The sequence below is a fragment of the Mastomys coucha genome, unplaced genomic scaffold (genome assembly GCF_008632895.1).
Source record: "Mastomys coucha isolate ucsf_1 unplaced genomic scaffold, UCSF_Mcou_1 pScaffold6, whole genome shotgun sequence".
Taxonomy (NCBI): domain Eukaryota; kingdom Metazoa; phylum Chordata; class Mammalia; order Rodentia; family Muridae; genus Mastomys; species Mastomys coucha.
Window position 1 is genome coordinate 105,568,908 of NW_022196912.1, and position 21,154 is coordinate 105,590,061.

At 40.3% G+C, this 21,154-nt stretch overlaps 1 protein-coding gene, 1 long non-coding RNA gene and 1 other non-coding gene across 7 annotated transcripts in view; 2 read left to right on the top strand and 1 right to left on the bottom strand.

Moving 5' to 3' along the window:
• Positions 1 to 21,154, bottom strand: part of Cep128 (centrosomal protein 128) — a 389,783-nt gene that overhangs the window by 315,225 nt on the left and 53,404 nt on the right. For all 4 annotated transcript variants that reach the window (XR_004114433.1, XR_004114432.1, XM_031356808.1 and 1 more), the window contains exons 9-10: positions 19,682 to 19,754; positions 12,502 to 12,618 (exon numbers count right to left, since the gene is read on the bottom strand). Coding sequence is in view for 2 of the 4 variants with exons in the window: in XM_031356808.1 (XP_031212668.1) it covers positions 12,502 to 12,618; positions 19,682 to 19,754 (190 nt within the window). In the remaining 2 variants the exon portion in view is untranslated. The remainder of the gene's footprint in view (positions 1 to 12,501; positions 12,619 to 19,681; positions 19,755 to 21,154) is intronic.
• Positions 4,097 to 4,203, top strand: LOC116081216. Its single transcript, XR_004114743.1, has one exon. It is a non-coding gene; the product is annotated as a U6 spliceosomal RNA (small nuclear RNA).
• Positions 17,629 to 21,154, top strand: part of LOC116080448 — a 57,397-nt gene continuing 53,871 nt past the window's right edge. For both annotated transcript variants that reach the window (XR_004114435.1, XR_004114434.1), the window contains exon 1: positions 17,629 to 17,788. This is a non-coding gene — a long non-coding RNA (uncharacterized LOC116080448). The remainder of the gene's footprint in view (positions 17,789 to 21,154) is intronic.

A 21,154-nucleotide genomic window follows, 5' to 3' on the forward strand; every position in this document is an offset into this window, starting at 1 on the left:
AAATCCGCCTGCCTCTGCCTCCCAAGTGCTGGGATTAAAGGCGTGCGCCACCACTGCCCGGCATAAGAATTAACAAATCTTAATAATAGAAATCAATTAAATGCAATAAGCAATAAACCATGTCTGTTTATCAAGGAAAAATGAGACTCACTGGAGGAAAATTGAACAGTACTAATTACCGGAGCAGAGGTACATGGTACAAGGTACAAAAGGGGTCATGAGTAAGAGAAAGACATAGTGTCAGAAAAAGGCTCCTGTGAGATGCGAGTATAGAGAACTGCGGTGTCTGTGATGCCGGCTTAAAGCTCAGACACAGCCAAAGTGGAAAGGAATCAGGAACATATGAAATTAACTCTCATACCAAAGGATGCTCTCCGCCTTTCTGCATCTAAACAGACTAACTCCTACTTAAAGGAGGAGAGGGAAGGATGAGAGGAGGCAGGGAAGGAAGCCTGGATCTGGAGTAGAAAAGCAGCACCAACAAGCCAGCTCCAGACTCCATGCGGCATGTGTCTATATGTAATCCCTTAATTTTTCAACAATGTAAAGCTATACAGTTTCAATTTTAAATTTTAAAATGACAAATAATGATATTGTTTTTAATTGTGAGACTGAAGTCAAGGACAGTTTCCAGAAATGCTAAGAGCTGGGATATATATTCTGTAGGGAATCCATCTTAAACCGACCTGGATCTTGAAGAAATAATGCCTACTGATGGTTCAATACTGACGACTAGTGGTCAAAAAAAAATACAGTAAATCCTTAGCAAACATTTATCCTTTCATCATTTTTATCAACTAAGTTTGAAACACTGAACACAAACTATATGAAATTTTTCAGTTGAAACATTCAGGCAAAAAAACAAAAACAAAAAACAAAAACCAACTAAGGAAAAGAACAGAACTGTATCCAAGGAACCTTATGTTTCCATTCTGAAGCCGAGCATGCTGAGCACGCATTTGCCATCTCAGCACTCAGGAGGTAAGGCAAGATCAAGAATTCCAGATTAACCTTCCTGTGTGTCAATACTGTCCATTATTTAGACAGTGTTCCAAAACAGAATCCACTTGGGATCTGCTGTTGAAATATAGAAGAAGCAAGTCTTTGTGCCATCTTATTTACAATCTTGGAACTGAACGATCTCCCAGAAGTAATATATCAAAGAGGTCTTACTTTCAGACTCCATATACCTGGGGTAACTCCATTCTAAACTTTCTAACACTGTGACATACTAAAGTAGCAAACAATTTTCCTAATAGCGTGGGACTTCAGATAGATGAGCTTCAACAGAATGTCAGGACCAAGCAGCCTGCTATGGGGAACATGTTACTTACATAGTATTAAATTGTGATTGATTATGTTCATAGGGTCCTAGGTCTGTCATTTGAATCTCAGTGAAGTAGAATTCACCTTCGCCTGCTCTGGAAAAGCCTCTGCATGGAGATCATCTTTCCCAAAGTGTTACATGAAGTGAGGATCATTTACATCTGAAAATAACGCTCGCCTGCTAGGCAGCTGTTGGCAGCATAACAGCATACTATGCAAATGACCTGGTACTTTGAGTTCCAGGACAAGAGTGGGTGGGAGTGACCTGGTGGTTGGCAGAGAGGACCCCATTCTAGGGAAGAAGACATATGACGGCACAAGTAACCAAGCAGTAGTTATAGTTTGTATATACACTGCAGCACTCAACAGTGAGACACTGGGAGGCTATGTTAAAGAGAGGATTGTGAAAAGTCCTATCTGATGATGGCAAGAAAGTCATGTTAAGCTAAACTGGAATATAAATAAATAAGTAAATAAATAAATACCCCAATAAGATAGGAAAAAAAACACTCTGGTTAGGGCAGTTTTTCCAGAATAGCAATATTCAATTAGGTATGCTTACGTTTTTAGACTAAGGCTGGAAAGATGGCTCTGTCGGTCAGGTGCTCACACAAGCATGCAGACATAGATCCATTCCCTACAGCACTCAGAAGAAAGGTGGGTTCAGCAGCACATGCCTATAGCTACAGACGAGGTCACATGGGGATTCCAGGGCTTGCTAGTTGACCAGTCTCCTGAATGGGTCAGCTCTCTAAGTTCAGAAAAAGATCTTGTCTCCAAAACTAAGGTGGATAGTGATTAATGACACGTGAAACTGCCCTTGGATCTCCAAATATACACACATGTGCAGGCACACCTGCATGTGCTCACATACACACACACAAACATACACACATACATACACACACACACACACACATACACACACACACACACACCCTCAAAATTTACACATTTTTTACTAAATGATTTTATTTATTTATATTCCAAATGTTGTCATGAATACACATTATTAAAAATATGGAACACCCATTAAAGGCGGAAACATAATCTGAAACCGCAAAGTCAGCACAAAGGATAAGCAATCCAATAGGAAAAGGCAACAGGCGAGAAAGAAGGCAGAGAATAGCATTTCCAACACATCCATAAGGCTGGACTTACCTAACGAGGCTGCTTTGTTTAAGGCCAGTGGTAAGGTGCTTATGAGGAAAGTCAGAGGAAGGATTAAAATAAAGAAAAAAAATGAATGCACAAATACAGAAACTCACTATGAGTCAAGCACAGTGGTGCACATCTTTAATCCCAGCATTCACTCCAGAGATATATGTACAAGGAGACAGCTCTCTGTGAGTTCAAGGCCACGCTAGTCTACATAGCGAGTTCCAGAACAGACAGGGCTACACAGTGAGACTCTGTCCAAAAACAACAACAATAATAAAACAACTACTACTATGTAAGCTTTTTAAAACAGTGACCATGATATTAAAATATTCAAGAAACCACAAACATCAACTAAAAAAGGCAAAACTGACAAAATGCACAGGGAGAAATTGAGCCTGATATATTAAATAGGAATACAGAAGAATGGAACAAAATTGGCAAATGAGACGTACACAATCTACATAAGTGTCTGTGTCTCCTACAGATTCACATATAAAATGTCAAGCCCAAGCAAGGGAGAAAATCGGGTAATGGTTTTATTGTGTCTTTAACCATGATACCAAAACATCATGGAACTAGCTCCAAATGCAAGTGACAATAAATTTCAAAAAATTTAGAAATACTTTTTTTTAAAGCAAGGTTTAAAAATTATAGATGGGCAGTGGTGGTGCATGCCATTAATCCCAGTGCTCAGGGAGCAGAGGCAGATGGATCTCTGTGAGTTTGAGGCCAGACTGATCTACAGAGGAAGTTATAGGACAGCTGGGGCTACAGGGAAACCCTGTCTTGAGGGAAGGGAAAAAAAAAATTACACACACACACACACACATATAAAGAGCTGTTGAAAATTCCAAAAGGACATAGAGAAGATTGCAATAGCCACTATAGTGGATTTAGAAGGAAAGTATCATAAGAGAACAGCACATCAAAACATAGTTTGGTGATAAATTTAAAGTATTTATTTTTTAAAGAAACATATTTAATGCCCAAGCCTAGATAATAAAATGGAACAATCTTTTTAAAATAGAAAAGGTCATAGGGCAGATGTTCAAACAATAGACAAAGTTGCTCAAAAAAGAGCAACTGGGCAGTGGTAGCGCACACCTTTAATCCCAGCACTTGGGAGGCAGACGCAGGTGGATTTCTGAGTTCGAGGCCAGCCTGGTCTACAGAGTGAGTTCCAAGACAGCCAGGGTTATACAGAGAAACCCTGTCTCAAAAACGACAAAAAAACAAACAAAAAAAAAACTAAATAAGTGAATGAATAAATAAATAAATAAATAAATAAGAAAGCAAGTTGTATAAACCAAGGCTGCAGTCATCTAACCAACAGCAGGAACACGTGACTGTATGCTCGCATCCTTACTAACATTAAGAGATGGACCTCTCTCTTAAACTGAACCAGAAGAAGTAAAGATGAAACCTATCCAAACTCTCTTTTTAAGATTAATGCAACCTTGCTTCTTTCCTTTTTTTTAACTGAAAATACATTTTTTCATAGAATATATTCTAATTACAGTCTTCCCTTATCTAATTCCTCCCAGATCCTTCCCAATGCCCTTCCACCTAAATGCATCCTTTTTTCCTTCTCTTACTAAAAAACAGGCATGTGCTCGCTTCGGCAGCACATATACTAAAATTGGAATGATACAGAGAAGATTAGCATGGCCCCTGCGCAAGGATGACACGCAAATTCATGAAGTGTTCCATATTTAAAAAAAAAAAAAACAGGCATATAAATAACAATAATAAAAGTAAACAGAAGAAAAAGAGCCAAAGAAAAAGCACAAGAAACATATAGCCAGATAATAAAAACACAAAAACAGGAAACAATAATATATACACAAAAGACCTAAAGATAAATGAAAAAGAAAAAATCCGACAAAGCAAGACAAAAACTTCCAAAAACTACCTGTGTGTTTGTTTTGTGTTGCTCTGCTGCTGAGCACAGAGCCTGTCCCTCAAGTATGGTTTGTATACCTAGTAGGACTCTACTGGACAAAATGAGTTTTCCTTTGGCAGTGGTTACCAATTGGAGGTAACTTCTAGGTTAGAGGCAGGGTTTGTGTCCTCTTCCCTCTCAGCACTCAGTCCCCATTTGACTCAGACCTCCGTGTGCTGCCAGTCTCTATGAGTTCATACATGCGTTAGTCCCATTGTGTCTAGACAACCTTGTTTCCTTGTGTCTTCCATCCCTTCTGGCTCCCACAGTCTTTCCACCTTCTCTTCTGCAGAGTCCTATGAGCCCTGATGGGAGGGATTTGATGGAGACATCCTTGTAGGACTGAGTGTTCCAAGGTCTCTATTCTCTGCACATGGTCCATCTGTGTGTCTCTGTATTTGTTCCCATCTAGTACAAGAGGAGGCTTCTCTGATGATGAGTAAACAAGACACTGATCTATGAGTACAGCAACATGTCTTAAGGAATAATGCTGTCACTGTATCCTTTAGCAGAACAGTAGCATTTAGTTTTCCCCTAGGTCCCTGGCCTATCCAGTCTCAGGTTCTTGGTCACCTGTGCAGCATTGGGTATGGGTTCCATCTTGTGGAGTGAGCCTAAAATCCAATCAGATATTGGTTGGTTACTCCAAAAAGCTTTGTGCCACTATTACACCAGCATATCTTGCAGGCCAGCACAGTAGATTGGAGGTTTTGTAGTTTACTCTTCTCTTTTCAGAGTTCAGTATACCTCCCATTACTGTGCACACTGGTTAGAGGGGTGAAGCCCCAAGGCAGGCATCGGCTCAGCCTCTTGGTGTTCAGAGTTGTGTAGGTGTTGTCTTCAGCCACAGCCTTATCAGTTTGTGTTGTTTGAGGTTTCCATGAGGCCCCTTTGGCCAACAACTCAATTAGATGTAACCCATTTCCAGCTATAGATGTTTCATTTGGTGATAAGAGATATTAAGTTGGAGTTCCATCTCTCCCACCATTTGGATCTGTTACACAGTGTATAGATTCTAAGAAGTTTCTACTGTACTAGTTTTCCATGTGACTCCTCCGACGGCCCTTAGTTTTAGCTCTCTCATCCCCTTCCCCCACCACTCCGTTTGATCCTCCATTCTAGCCCCATTGCCTACAACACCACCCACTCTTGTCCATTCATAACAATTTATTCTATTTCCTCTTTCTAGAGAGACCTACACTTCCCTCTAGTCACATACTCCACCCCTAACTTATGTGTTTATACACATAGTAGACTGTCATCAAAGACTTTACATCTAACATTCATATATAAGCAATCACATACCATATTTTAGGTAGTGTTACCTCACTCAGGATGACTTTTTTCTGAGCTCCATCCATTTCCCTGTGATTTTTATTTCATTTTTTAATGGTCAAGTATGGTACTGTATAACTGTATACTTCTTCACCCCCTTATCACTAACTGACATCTAGTCTATTTTAAATCTCTGGCTATTAGGAATAGATCAGTCAATAACAAGGTTGAGCAAGTGTCTCTGTAGTAGAGTAAAGCATCCTTCTGATATATGCCCGAGAGTGGTATAGCTGGACCTTGCAGTAAACCTATTCCAGCTTCCTGAGGAACTCCCGCTGGTTTTCATAGTGGTTGTACATGTTTACACTTCTATTAGCAATAGGCGAGTATTCCTCTTACACCATAGTCTTGCTGGCATGAGATGTCATTTTTTTTTTCACTGATCTTGGCCATTCTGACTGATGTAAGATGAAATCCCAAAGTAGTTTTGATTTTCATTTCCCTGATGACTAAGAATATTAAAGACTTCTTTAGGTGTTTTTCAACCACTTCTGTTTCCTCTTTTGAAAACAATGTTTAGATCTGTACCCCATTTTTCAACTTAGTTGTTTGTTTTCTTGATGTCCACTTGTTGAGTTCTTTATATACTGTACATATTAGTCCTCTATAGGATGCGTAGTTGATAAAGCCTTTTGCCCATTCTGTCACCAGTTTCTTGAGGTCCTATTTATTACTTGTTCTGAGTGTCCGTGCTATCCACATTCCGGTCAGAAATTGCTTTTCCTGGGCCAATGAGTTCAAGACTATTCCCCACTTTCTCTTCTATCAAGTTCAGTGTGCCTGGCCTTATGTTGAGGTCTTTGATCCTCTTGAAGTTGAGTTCTATGCATAGCGATAAGCATGCATATAACATTGCATCTTAAAGTCAGAGAACGCAGCATGAAGAAAATGCTATAGACTGACCACAGTAACCGATGCAAATATAAAACTGAAGACGACACCAGTAAATTAATTTACCAATGCATGAAAACAGCATATCATTAACAAAGTGCTCAGCTATGTAAGTCAAGCTCAACAACCACTGCACCAGCAATACTAAAAACAATAACATGTAGATGCAATAAGAGAAAACACAGGTAGCTAAGGGTTCTGTCTTCCCTTACAACCCATCATGATTTTAAATGAAAATAAAAAATAAAAAGACACAAAAAGTTCTCTTGTCAAACAGAACAAAAAGAAATGTTTCTGTGATCAGTGGTTGTTTTATAGCTAGGAGCCGGTAAGCAAATGGATACACTTTAGAAACACATCAGCCAAAGAGGAAGGCCACGGCTCATGCTGTCTGTGACTCTATTCCACACTGGCCTCGGGATCCACCCATGGAATGAGACCGATTTGGGAGTTGTGGAAAATAAAAGGATAACTAAAAACCAGTCCATCAAGCCTCTAAGACTGCTGAATATAAAAGTCAACTAGAAGCCAATATCCTTCTATATACTATTAATAACCAGTTAAATGCAACAAAAACAAGCGCCACATTCCCACTAAGAAGAAAAATCCTAAGCTACTAAGGAATAATTTTTAGGTGCATAAGACCCTCAAACAACTTTTATGAACTTAACAGCTTTTATAAAATGTTATTGAAAACAATATAAAGGACTTTCCATTCAAATTAGTCTAGATATTTGATGCAATTATGATCGAAACTCCAACAGGTTTTCATGGAACATAATGAAGGATTTCATTAGCATTTTCCATATCATAGTAAGAGGTATGATGATGATTCAGACAGGGTGATACCAGAATGGCAATAGACAAGCAGATCTACTGTGAGACATCCAGGGCACAGAGAGATGTATCAGGAAACTGATATATGATAGATGCGGTGCTCAGATTAGAGTAGGACCAAGTGCTCAAACAGCATGCCAGGCAACTGAGAGTCAGAGAAAAACAACTCTGATTCTTTCTCCACTTTAAAAAAATTTCAGCAAACTCAGTTAACAAACTAAGTTTACATGAAACTTAGTAATAAAAGTAATAAACGGGCTGGTGAGATGGCTCAGTGCACTGACTGCTCTTCCGAAAGTCCTGAGTTCGGATCCCAGCAACCACCCGTAATGAGATCTGACGCCCTCTTCTGGTGTGTCTGAAGACAGCTGCAGTAAATTACACTGGAGCGAGTGGGCGGGGCAGAGCCGGAGGGGGGGGCAGGGGGGGCGGCGGCACAGGTCCTGAGTTCAACAGCAGCCACACACATGGTGGCTCATGGCCATCTGTACAGCTACAGTGTACTCATACACATAAAATAAATAAAATAAATCTTTTTAAAAAAAAGTAATAAACAAGAGATCCACACAAGTACAGTCACACAGCCAGCACATATGCGAAAACCTGCTCGAACGCTCTAAGAAAACATGGAAATACAGAAATGGTCAACACTATCTAGCAAGGCTCCCTTTATCTCCGAGAGATGAATTGGTATTCTCAAAGCCTCGCCTCACTTGCAGTTTGCTTGCTCTGCTTTCCCCAGGAATTGCCGCCACACCTTCGCTGCCGTCATGGACCCCCTCTGAAACCATTCGCCCACATAAACTTGCTTCCTCCATCAGTCACTTTGGGTCATGGTATTTTATTCACAGCAACAAAAGTGACTGATACAGTCAAAGAACTTAAAGGATATATGGAGAGATGACCTCACAAACTATCCAGCAGTCCCCTCACCCCTCCCCACCCCTGCTGCAAGACTCCTCCTGAGATACTGACACAGGATCTGAAGCCTGTGAGCATCCTCCCTCCCTTGAGAAAGCCTGCCATCCTCCTGTAACAATAGGAGTGGCCATGTTGAAACAGGGAATGGAACCTCAGAGCTGCTGGCAACAGAATGAAGGTAACTAACAGGAACTAACTCTAAATAAGAAAAGGAGCCTGACTCTGTGTCCACTACTTCCCAGAGCTTAGCACTGCTCCTCATTATATAGAGAGAGGCAAAGTTCCCTCAAAACCATTGGAAGTGTTAGGCTAAAAATGACTGTCAACCTCCAACTCCTAGGATATTTGTAGTGAATCTTCCTAATTTCCCAACAATTTTAGGACTCATAGTCTTTCACTCTTTGAGAGACACATTTTAAAAACAGGGTAATGGTTAAAAAGTACAGGCCCTCTTACCCACCCGACTTCAACTCTCACCAAAGCCAGACACAAACATATCCAGGACTATTAGCATTTAAAATAGGAATTTCCATAAGGGTTTTCAATATAAAAAAAAGAAAGCAAAGCTCTCTCCTTAAACATGACCTTTCCAGAACACTCTAAGCCATTTAACTTGGGAACAGGAAAAAGCCCAAATTAATATTTTCCAGATCCCACTGCCCTGTTTATAAGCCACAAGCACCTTTTAAAAACATATAGGTCACTGCTTAAATTAAAGGGACAAAGTACAAAATTAAAGGGTTCTTATCAAAAGTGATCTCTCTATTGTACTGTCAGGGACACAAACCAAACACAGCTGAGCTCTAGCTTAACTGACAATCGCAGTGGGTACACTCGGGCTTTGGCTTCTCCAGAACTGGGGTGGGAAGCAATCTTTCTCTCCCCTTTCTTTGTAATTGTGTGCATTCTGCAGAGAGAGGAAAATAAGTGTGGAAATTTTCTCTAATTTTCTCTTGCAAAAAAGAACAATTGTCACTTCAGTACCATTCTGAAGCTCACCAGATGCAATTTGCTTTCAGAATAAATGTATAAAAATCAAGATTTAAAAAAAGGGGTGGGGCTACCCACTTGCTCTATCTAATTATTCAAACCAAGTATCCTCCAAGTAACTACGAAGTAACAGGGGCATGCCTCTTGTGTGAAATGGAGGGGATAAAAACGGAATTTTTTTTTAAGCAAGGGAACTGCCTCCTTTCAGCTTACACTGGTGGAATTTCATGGTGGAGTCCCTTTTCCCTGGTTTGAACTGAGAGTGTCTACTAATATGTAAAAAAGGTGGCCAATTGAGAACAGTCAGCAATCTGTAACTACATATATTTTTGAGAAATTTAGAAAAGAGCATTTTAAAACTGAAAAAAATCCTAATTTGTTTTGACTCATTGCTTTTCTTATTTTTCTCAATTTTTATACTTCATAGATATATTAAATACTGAAAAGAAAGGTCAACAAAATAATTCTCAGTGATAGGGAGGAAGTGTATTCATAGTAATAAAGTAAGAATCTTACTAAGATAGATAGGTGGACAGATAGGGAAGGAGGGCAGGCAGACAGACAGACAGGCAGGCAGACAGACAGATGAGAGTTAAAGAAAATCCATGCCATATCCATATAAAAGGAATCAATGTCTCAGTTGTTGCTCCTGGTCACCAGCTGGCACCACTTATAGTAATAATGGTTTCAAAAAAAAAAAAAATCAACAACATCCACCCAAATCAGCAGGTAAAATATGATTTGAAAAATGGGGTCTTTTCAAGTCTCTTCCTAAAACAAACAATTAAAAAATGAATAATAGCAACCGTGGAGTGGAGTAGCCTGGCAGGCAACCCCCAAGGAGAATGCTCAGCTGTCACTAGCACATGACTTCTTATGTGGTACTCTGAAAAGACACAAAACCAGTTTTCTGGACTCCCTGCCAACCCAAAAACCTCTAACTCAAAAGCACCCTGTACAGCCCCCTACCAGAATCCTACAAGGTCACCACTGATGAGAACTAAATCACTGTACAGAAATCAATACCCTGTGGCCTGGGTTTCAGTCTGGGCCAGAGATGAACACGACCAGCAAAACTTGCGTGAAACTTACAACTCAGTCACCGGACTGTACGGTGCTAAGCAGCCCACTGTAATCACTGTCCTGTGATACAGGAGAAAGCACACAGGGCAAATTAAATACAAAATATTTACACCACGGATGGAGTGTAGACAAGAGGAACAGAAGTTGTCAGTAAGCCCAGATGTGAGAGGACTGGGCCAACTGCTAGGAAGGGAACATCCACTCAAGTGGACACTCATTAACCATTTACCACCAAAGAAAACGAAGTTTCCAATATCACAGCCAGAAAGATTAACCAACTTCCAGATGGGAAAGGAAGCTACCTGAACACACCCTGACACACACGAGGCTCAATGCTGGCTTTAGTGGCTTGACGGACATCTTTTATATACTATTATACATAAAATGCATGCGTGAATGGCAGCTACTCACCCATAGCAATTCTGATGGGAATGGTCTAACTAAAGTTTCCTGAAATGTACACATGGTGGAAGAGTTCACTTTGTTCTGTGTGGTTTATACCCTATTGCTTCAGTTATCCCCGTGAATGGGGACTCAGGAGCCAGGAATGAAGTAGCACTTCTGCCAGAGAAGGGAAACGTCTTAAATCACCGCAGGAGCGTCCTGCCCCGTCTCTAGATAGATGTCATTTCCCATTTTACTTCAGACTGTGTTTGCAGCATTCCTTGATTCTAAACAACATAAGCTATTCATAAAGGCCCTTTAATGGAAATATATTTACATTTGTCCTGGCTGGTTTTTGCCAACCTAACATAAATTAAGAGTTACTGGGGGAAAAAGGACTCTCAACTGGAAAGAAAAAAAAATAAGGGGATGCCTCTATAAGATTTGACTGTAAGCAAATCTGTAGTGCATTTTCTTGATTGATGATGTGAGAGGGCCCAGCTACTGTGGGTGGTACCACTCCTGGGCTTGCATTCATAGGTGCTATAAAAATGCAGGCTAAGTAAGCCATGAGGGGCACAACGGCAAGCCACGTTCCACCGCAGGCTCTCCATCAGCTCCTGCTGCAGGTTCCTGCCCCACCCTCTCCATGATGGACTGTGATGTGGAAGTGCAAGCTGAAATACAGCCTTTCCTCCGCAAGTTGCTCATGGTGGTGTTCTATCACAGCAACAGAAGGCAGCATTATACCTGTGGCCTTCTCAAAACTGTTTCACAATAAGACACTATACACTTTAGGTATATCAGAAAAGATGGCAAAGTCAGACTGGAAAAACATGAATGCTGAGAAGACACAATTACACAGAAATTCTTTGTTCTTCTTTTTAACATTATATATCTAAAATTTCAATATAAAAAGGAATGGAGATCTACCGAGGAACATGCTGCTTTGATGACAAGCTAATGCACAAATGACAAACTTCAGTGAAACCCAGACTGCAATCCCGTGAGCAGGACATTTTCTGTCAGGACTACGCAGGTCTACCCTGTGCTACACAAACGTCCAAGGATGGGATGTGAAGGAGCAGGGAAGGTCCTGACCCAATGAAATTTTATTCACAAAATGAGCTGTGATGTGCTGCTGCCTGGTGTCTGGGCCATGCCCCCAAAACAAGCAGAGTAATTACACTTTAGCTGCTGTAATCACTCTGTTGAGCACATTCGAGACATCAGCATTAACTCAATTATCCTCCCACCCAGGCGATTAGGTAGAGATTATTATTCCCACAGAAGAGTTTATATAAAAACAAACAAACAAAAAAAAAAAACTTGCCAAGGGCATACAAACTATAGGATGCCTCATTCTACATTCTGAACTATAACCAGAGGCTATACTTCTCTTATGGGATGAATTGTATACCTGTGGGTTGTACATACCATGTGCAACCTATAGAATTGTGGCTATTTCTTATCTGCTTGACCCCACCCAAGTGCTTGGATCACAGGTGGGCACCACCACACCCAGTTCACCTGGTGTCCTGCCAACTGAGCTACATCCCAGCTCAGAGCTATAACCATTGTAGCAATGACTGAATGGCAATTCAAACCCCAGGAAAGCACTTCTCACAAACCTCCTGGAGCTTCAAGGACACAAGCCCCAGCCGATCATGACGTCTTTCCACCAGCTCTCTTTCTAAGCGCATCTCTCTTTCTATTTCCTGAAGCCGCCGCTCCACTCGATCAGAAACCTCAAGATGAACAGAGAACAAGTAGCATTAGGGAGCTAGCAGGGAGGAAGGGACCGGGACCGCATGCTGCCCGGAAACACCGTGCCTGACCCACAGAACCCTTTGTAACCACACCATTTAGAACAACTGGCCAAAAAGCTAACTGAAAGTTACAAAACAAAGCAATCATCAGTTTTAAATATCCATACCTCCATCCCAACGGCAGGACTCAAACTACCACATAGTAACTGCTCATCATTCAAATACACTAACTAGAAAAGAGTGCCCTCTGGTGACTCAAGGTAAAATAGCAGCAGCTTCGCCAACAGCTGCCTGTATTAACTTAATTCATGCTGAGCTGTCCTATCCCTTCAGGTCCTTTTATCTTTTTATCCATGAGCCTGATGGTCTGGAAGACCCTGCTGTGAGTGCGCAGTACCTCGTCCAAAGGGCTCCGCATGAGCTTGCCAAGGTTTTCAACTGTGATTTACTAAAAAATGAAAAGTTGAAAAGATCAAACACGAAAGGCAAATTGAAAAATGTTTAATTAGGACTCAAAAACAAACATGAAGGAATTCTTCTTTCTGACACAAGGTCTTCCTTAATAAGCTGTTGTGCAAATTCAAACAGATTTTATTATATATGTCATTATATATCTCCATAAACCAATTTACATTAGCAATTATGTCTGGGGGCATAAGATATTTTATATTAATTTAAAAGAATAAGGCCCTATTACTTAAAACATTTTTCTGCTAGTTTTGTATTTCATGAAAAATCGAGTGGTCTGCTCATAGGGCTAGAGAGATGGCTCAGTATGTAAGGTGCTTGCAACTATAAGCTCAGATCCCCAAAACCGTCATGAAGCAGCAGAGTGGCAAGCATGTGTAATCCTAGATCTCTAGTAAAATGAGATAGATACAGAAGAATTCCCAGAAACTCATGGGCCAGTTAACATGCCAGACAAAGCACTAAACGAGAGACCAGACCCTGTGTGAAAAGAGGCCAAGGCAGTAACCAGCACCTGGGGTTATCCTCTGAATCCCTATGGCAGCGTTTCTCAACCTGTGGAGTGTGACTTCTCTAGGGTTGAACGAGCCTTTCACAGGGGTCACCTGTGACCATCAGAAAACAAATATTTACATTATGATTTATAACAATAGCAAAATCACAGTTATGAAGTAGCAACAAAATAATGTTATGGTGTGGGTCAGCACAACATGAGGAACTGTATTAAAGGGTTGCAGCACTAGGAAGTTTGAAAAACAATGACTTACATGAAAACTTTGTACACATACAGAAAGAGGCAGAGACAGAGACAGAGACAGAGGGAGAGGGAGAGAGGGAGAGAGAGAGAGAGAGAGAGAGAGAGAGAGAGAGATCTTTTTAAGAGCACACGAGGGGCTTGGCTAAAGTGGCAGGAATGCTCTAAACTGAACTGTGCTGTGGAACAGTCACACAGCCCAGTAAATTTACTGCAAAGCACTAAATTACATATTAGAGTAGATTAATGTGATGAAAAATTATAGCTCAGTAAACCTGTCATTTAAAAAGACATATAAAGCCAGGTTTGGTGGTGCATGCCTATAACTCCAGTGCTTGGAAAATAAAGGTAGGGGAGTCATGAGTTCAAGGACAACCCTAGGCTACAGAGTTTGAGGCCAGGATGAGCCTCAAAAGTCTAAAAGAGAAGGGAAGGGTTTAATTGTCAGCTTGACCCAGCTTCAAGCCATCTATGAGAAAAGCATCCATTGAGGAATTACTTAATCAGATTGGCCTGTGGGGAATTGTATTGTTGTTAACTGATACAAGAGGGCCCAGCTCACTGTGAGCAGTACCATTCTCTAGGCAGATAGTCCTGAGCTGCATAAAAAGCTAGCTAAGCCTGAGCCTGGGAATCCATTTGTCAAGCTTCTGCTTTAAGAGTCTATTCCAGTTCTTGCTCTGACTCTCCTCAATGATGAACTATGACCTGGAAGTATAAGCCAAATAAACTCTTTCTTTCTCTAAATTGCTTTTGGTCATGGTGTTTGCCACTGTAGCAAAGTGAAACTAGAACACCACTTAAATAAATACTTGTTATTTGTCCTATTCCTGTAGTCTATGCAACACCCATATTCTATTACCATACAATATATACTAAATTCTTAGAATTTCATCAACGACCACTGCTATCAGAAACAGCTAGGTCTATGTTTACATTTTCAATTTTAATAGGGACACAACTACAGAAAACTAAAGTAAATTGAAATGTTCTCCATAAATAATTAAACTATGTACATCAATCACACTCAAGGTGAAATACAGACAACTAATGAACTGCAGTTTCCCCTATGAGGGACATGCAACTTGGATTATCACAATTAAGTGTTACCACAAAGTCACCATGATCTCATGCTATCAATAATAACTACTCTTTCCAAAGCATAGTTTGAATCAAACCAAAAAAGACTATGATTCACAGGGAATTAACAAGTCTTGCTTTGGCATATGTGACAACAACCAATACTTTTTGTCTCTCAAAGAAAAATGTGTTCCATAAACTTTCAAGATGTATTTTATTTACTGTGGAAATGCATGAAAAATAATTGCAGCCTCAGAATAACATACAATAAATGTGATTAACAACGAGCACCACCAGAAAGTGAAACTGGTGGGAGTCAGAGGCTCTCGTTTATCTTCTCTCATGGATGTATTCAGTATTGAAATTCCGCACGGTAAACCTGCATGGCGCTGGCAATTCTATTTAAACTTAACTCTAGAGGGGAGAACAGCTGCAGCTTCTGTGAGGTTTAACGCTCATGGAACAAAACTGCATCTTCTCTGACAGTATGCCATCCTGAATTCACAGATATGGCACAATTTGTCAAACAGTTCTATACTGTAAACGTCAACTTTGGCTGGAATAAATGAGTCACAAAATCTAAATTAAGCTTTACATAAACAGCATGTGATCTTCAGAAGACCTGCTAAAATTCAATAATATTGTTCTAAGCTTTGATTAAGACTGCTACTTTTAATCAGGAGTGCATACCAAGTGAGGTTAGTGAAACCTTTACTCAAGCCTTTACATACCAGAAAACCTTATTTAACAGCACAGTGCAGAAACAAACTATGGTAATATAACCTGATAAGAGCTGGCAGTTAAGTACACGATCAGACATTTCAAACTTTCTGTACTAAAAGAGGACTCTACCTTAATGGAGGGGCACACTGTTTGGCTGGGTAACTGCTTTTGTGACACCAGCTGTATCTATCTGGCTTAGACTGAGTTCCTGATGGATGGCAATGATGATACTTAAATAGACCTCCTCTCACTGTTGTAAATCATTATACTCTTACATTTTGGTATACCCTAAAGCCCTAAAATATGTGGAAGACAATATTTGGCAATTTGACTGCTTTGTGGGTATAACTCAAATGAAAAGATAACTGCTCACTTTAGATATCTTACCCTACAGAAGAAACTTAAGAAAATGTGCACTACCAGCATCCAAACTTCAAACCAACAACTATGCAATGCTTTCAAAAAGAACAGCATTATGATGTAAAGGGACAGGACCATGGCTCACTCAGGTGTGAGGAGCTCAGCAGAATAGCAGACATATCTGGGTGTAGTCCCTGCTTACAGGGACTATGGAAATGGGTCAGTGGGACTGGGAACTCACTAAGTAAGCAAGTATGAGGACCTGAATTCTAAAGTCCCCAAAAACCCACACAAAAAATCAAGTGTGGCTATGGGGGAGAAGGATCAGAGGACGGGTGGGCTTGATGGCTGTTAATATAACCAAGAAACAGTAAACTCCAGGTTCATTAAAGACCCACAGAATAACAAAACAAGCTTAACTCAATAGAAAGTTGAACAAAAAATATAATCTGGTATTTCGTTAGCAAAAAATCTTCAAGAGCCCACAAAACATACAAAAATGAGATAAAGAAAACGCAAAAGCAAGCCATAGTAAGACAACAAGACTCCTGTCATAGTGCCTAGTTGGCCAGTGCTGGAAACATGGAGCCACACAATGTCCCAAACCATCATGGGGACCGACAAGTTAGTGTCACCATCTCAGAAAGCTATTTACTGGTGTCTACTAAACTTGAAAGTACCTAATAAATGCACTCCATGTTATGGATGTACCAACCAAAATGCACACACATGAACAAGAAAGTAACCATAGCTGTGACAAACTGTATTTATCTCTAACAGCCAAAACTCTAAATGAATACAAATGTCCATCTTGGGATGTTTAAAAAAAAAAAATGTATTGCAATGTAGCTATGCAGTACTCAAAAGTAAATGGTCACGAATTGAAACAATGCCCAGATCCAGCACAGCCATAAGCAACAGCAAAAGGAGCCAATGAAGCAAGCCCAGTGTGGCTCTGCTAGATAAGAGTGAACAACAGAAAGAGCTAACATACGGCATGGAAAGTGCAGGCAGCAGTGACCTTAGAAAGGACTGGAGAGCTGCAGATGGGGAGGGACCAGGAGGAGCTTCCTAAGGACACTGAAAATGTGCCATGTCCAGATCTTGGGGGTAGGCAAAGGATATGCTAAGCTGTGGTAATTCATCAAAACCACCATGCCACACAGACCTTTCTAGATGCTCATTTTAACTACAATGTTTAAAAACCTTAAAGAACATGGTAAAGCTTTAGAAGTCCTACCATGTGATAAGCTCCATTCTAGAATTTACAAAAAGAATTGGATACATTAAAGCCACATTATACATGTCTACACTCAGCTCACACTGAGGTATGTGTCAATCAGACAATAATTTGCTTTCCTGCTGCATAACTGTTCAGTTAACTAAGTCAGTGTGTTCAAACAAAGGAGACTTTTTTTCAAAAAGCTCAATCTATGATTATTGTTATTATTACTATCATTATCATTATTCGTGCGGTGTGTGTGTGCGTGTGTGTCTATGTGTGTATACACGGGCAGGCCCTGGTGCACCCGTGGAGGTCAGAAGACAACCTTCTAGAATTGGCTTCCTCTGTCTAAGGTGGGTTCTGGTATGGAACTCTGGTTTCCATGGCAAGTGCTTGGAGCCACGAAGTCATGTTGTCAGCCCCAGAAATAACCAAGAATTAAAGTATGGGATGTTTTAAACATTTTAAATGGATAAAACTTCAACTGATGGTAAATTTGATACACCTGGGGAAAAAAATCTAAGACTTCATGTGAAAATGTAAGTACCCCTACCTAGGTCGCATACCTACTCCCAAGTCTTAACAGTTCGTTTACCATGACAGAAAACAGGTACTAAGGGTTTTCCCCCTCTGGATCTTCTCAAAAAAGAAAAAAAACAATTAACACCAGAGGGGAAAGGTAGGTGAAACAGCAAGAATTCCTGCTGTTGAGATGGGTGCATTTCACTGAGCAGCCACCATCTCTTGGCAGGCACAGCTACTCCAGGCAGACTTCAAGATGAACTCTACCTGTCTACAGGGACCTCTAAGCACAACTGAAGAAATGCAGTCTGCTTAAACTAGAAACTTAAATTTGAATAAATTATTCCAGGAGAAAAAAAATCATATTAACTTTTTTTTATCTTGGAAAACCAAAGTGTGAGGAGTGAAAGCTGTTCCCTGAGCTGACAAGTTTGTTAACACTTGAGTAACATTTTCTATTAATATTTTTCTCAAAAAATAAAAAATAAACTGAAGCAGGGGAACAAATGATTTGTTTTGTCTGATGTTTTTAAAACTGGGTCTCAATATGTAGCCCAGGCTAAACTAGACTCAAGAATAAAGAAATAAGGCCGGGCAGTGGTGGCGCACGCCTTTAATCCCAGCACTAGGGAGGCAGAGGCAGGCGGATTTCTGAGTTCAAGGCCAGCCTGGTCTACACAGTGAGTCCCAGGAGAGCCAGGGCTACACAGAGAAACCCTGTCTCGAAAAACCAAAAAAAAAAAAAAAAAAAAAAAAAAAAAAAAAAAAAAAAAAAAAAAAAAAAAAAAAAAAAAAAAAAGAATAAAGAAATACATGAAAAATAAAACTTGGTCATTAGAAAATTTAAAAATCTCACCACATTAAACTAAAGAGTATATTTACTATGCTTCTTGTCACTGTTACCAAAGACCTGGTAGCCCAGCTTAAGGAAGGAGGACTTCTCACACTTTCAGAAGGTGCAATACAACAGAGAAGACAATGGCAGAGCAGAACAGCTCCCATCATAGCAGTCAAAAAACAGAGAAAGGAGGGCGCGGGACCTTGCTGGCTTTCTCTTTTCTCCCCTTCCATTCTGTCTAGGCCCCAGCCTGCTGCACGGTCTCACCCACATTCAAGGAAAGGCTCTCCCTCCAGCTAATCCTCGCAGGAACAACCTGGTCTGTTCTGTCTGTAGTTTCTAATTGTACCTGAACTTGTAACCCTGAACATGTAATAAAAAATCAAACACATTATCTGTTCCACTTGGATAATCATTTGTCCAGGCAAGGTATGCCTCTCTAATCTTCAGGAGCTTCTGAATCCAGTCACGCTGACAACGGTGACTTCCTGTCATAGTGAACAAGGCTGGCCCCATAGCAATGTTAACTACAGTCACGGATGGTCTGAGCCACTTTTACAGCTGCACAGCACTACACAAAGCATCTCAAAAGCTTAACAAAACCTGCGGAGGAGCCACTGATCAGAACTCCAAAATTTCTTTGAAATATTCATTAAAAATTCCACAATTTCAAAATTTAGAAATCATTTCTACCTGATATCTACAACTATTACCAGATTTCAAACTTAAATTCATTAAATACACAAATAAGAGACTCAAGAACATATTTTTTAATAGAATGACATATTGTACCCAAAAAGTTCCTTTGCTGAAGTGTTATCAGATTCTGACCAGCCCGGCTGCCATCCTCCCATTTATCTACAAGTAGAAATAAACTTTGGTTCGGGAGTTTGGTTTGGCCTTTGTATTTTTAGCACTGTATTGTGTGTATTCAGACCAATCTAGAACCGCTACACTATCCAGACTGGCTTCAAACTTGTGGTCCTCTGCCACAGCCTAAGTACTGGAATCACAAGTGCAATCACCACTCACAGCTTATGAATAAAGCTTTACAAAGAAGAAGACTCCTCACCACATCTGGTTTCTGGGTTTGATTAAGCTTTTCAGTCAGTTCTTCTAACACCCTTTTGGTTTCAGCATCAGACCTAAGCAAAGGGTAGAAACAGGTTTCAAGTTAATTAATCAATCGTTTTAAAGTTACACTGTTTTTTATTGGCGTTACATTGTCTTGAACTGGGAATTAAGCCCAGGGCCTTGTACTTCCTAGGCAAGTGCTTTAACACTCAGCTAAACCCCCATCCCTCACGGTAATTGTTATTTGTGGGACCCACAAAATTTCTGAATCAGAAAATCAGGGATAGTGCCTATGAATGTGTACTTCTACAAATTCCAACACAAGGCTGAAGCTGTGGAGCTGGGACTCCATCTTTAAGCATCAACACTTCATGGATTCCTCTAGCAGCCAGGCTTCAAATTAGGAAGAAACAAACAGTTCTAAAAACCCAAGGGAAAATAAAACTTTTCATCTCATACCCCACTTGAACTATACAAACGCCATCCTTAACAGTACATCAAAGTAGTGCATCAGCAATCAGAGTCTAAAAAGACTGCAAGCAAAGCCTTCCTCCCATACACCCTACTGCCTTTGGAGGGACTCCCAACCAGCAGCCAAATACCTTTCCATTCTTCATCCTTTAGCTTGTTGCCATCACATTTCTAATCAACTACTTTCAAATGACGCCTTGTTCTGAAGTATCTAGCTCGCTAACTCCCCTGCAGTACTGGTCATGTTCACTGCCGCTGTGCACTCTTCGCCTGGCTGTCTGTGTGATTTTACAGCATGCATGCCATGTGGGAGCTTGTCATTCTTAGTAGACTGGAGTTCTACTACTCACCTTCCATCTCACACTTCAGTCAGCCTCACACCTAGATTGCCACTCTGGGGCTACTATTTCCCCTAATTCTCATTACCACTTGGTATACATATATATATATACATATATATATATATATATACATATGGTATATATACATATATATATATACATATATATATGTATATATATATACCATATACATGTATATGTATATAATCTAGTCCCATCCCCTTGGCAATACTGTTCTCAGAAGCCACTTACTCTCTTACTCTAGCTTGGCTGTACCTGCAAGCTTGCTATGTGACTGTCATACAGGGGTTATTCTCACTGGATTCTTAGGATAGCTTTACTAACTCTTATTTTGCTTCATTTTTTATACTTTACAACTACTTACTACTGGCGTACAGGAAAGCAACCATCCTTGTAATGCTCCCCTGGCTACCCAACGCTTTTGTAATAGCTCAATAATCTGAGAACATACCATTTTAGCTGCTGTTTTTCACAGTACACATTACTACTTCTGACTGCATCTTCCTCTTAGTGATAACATTATTGTATTCATATAATTTATAATTAGATAATTTCTCAGAGAGCAGTATGGCATATCCACTGGAAACAGTCATGAAGCCAGCACAGCTCCTTGACACAGTCCCAGCAAAGCTGAGCCG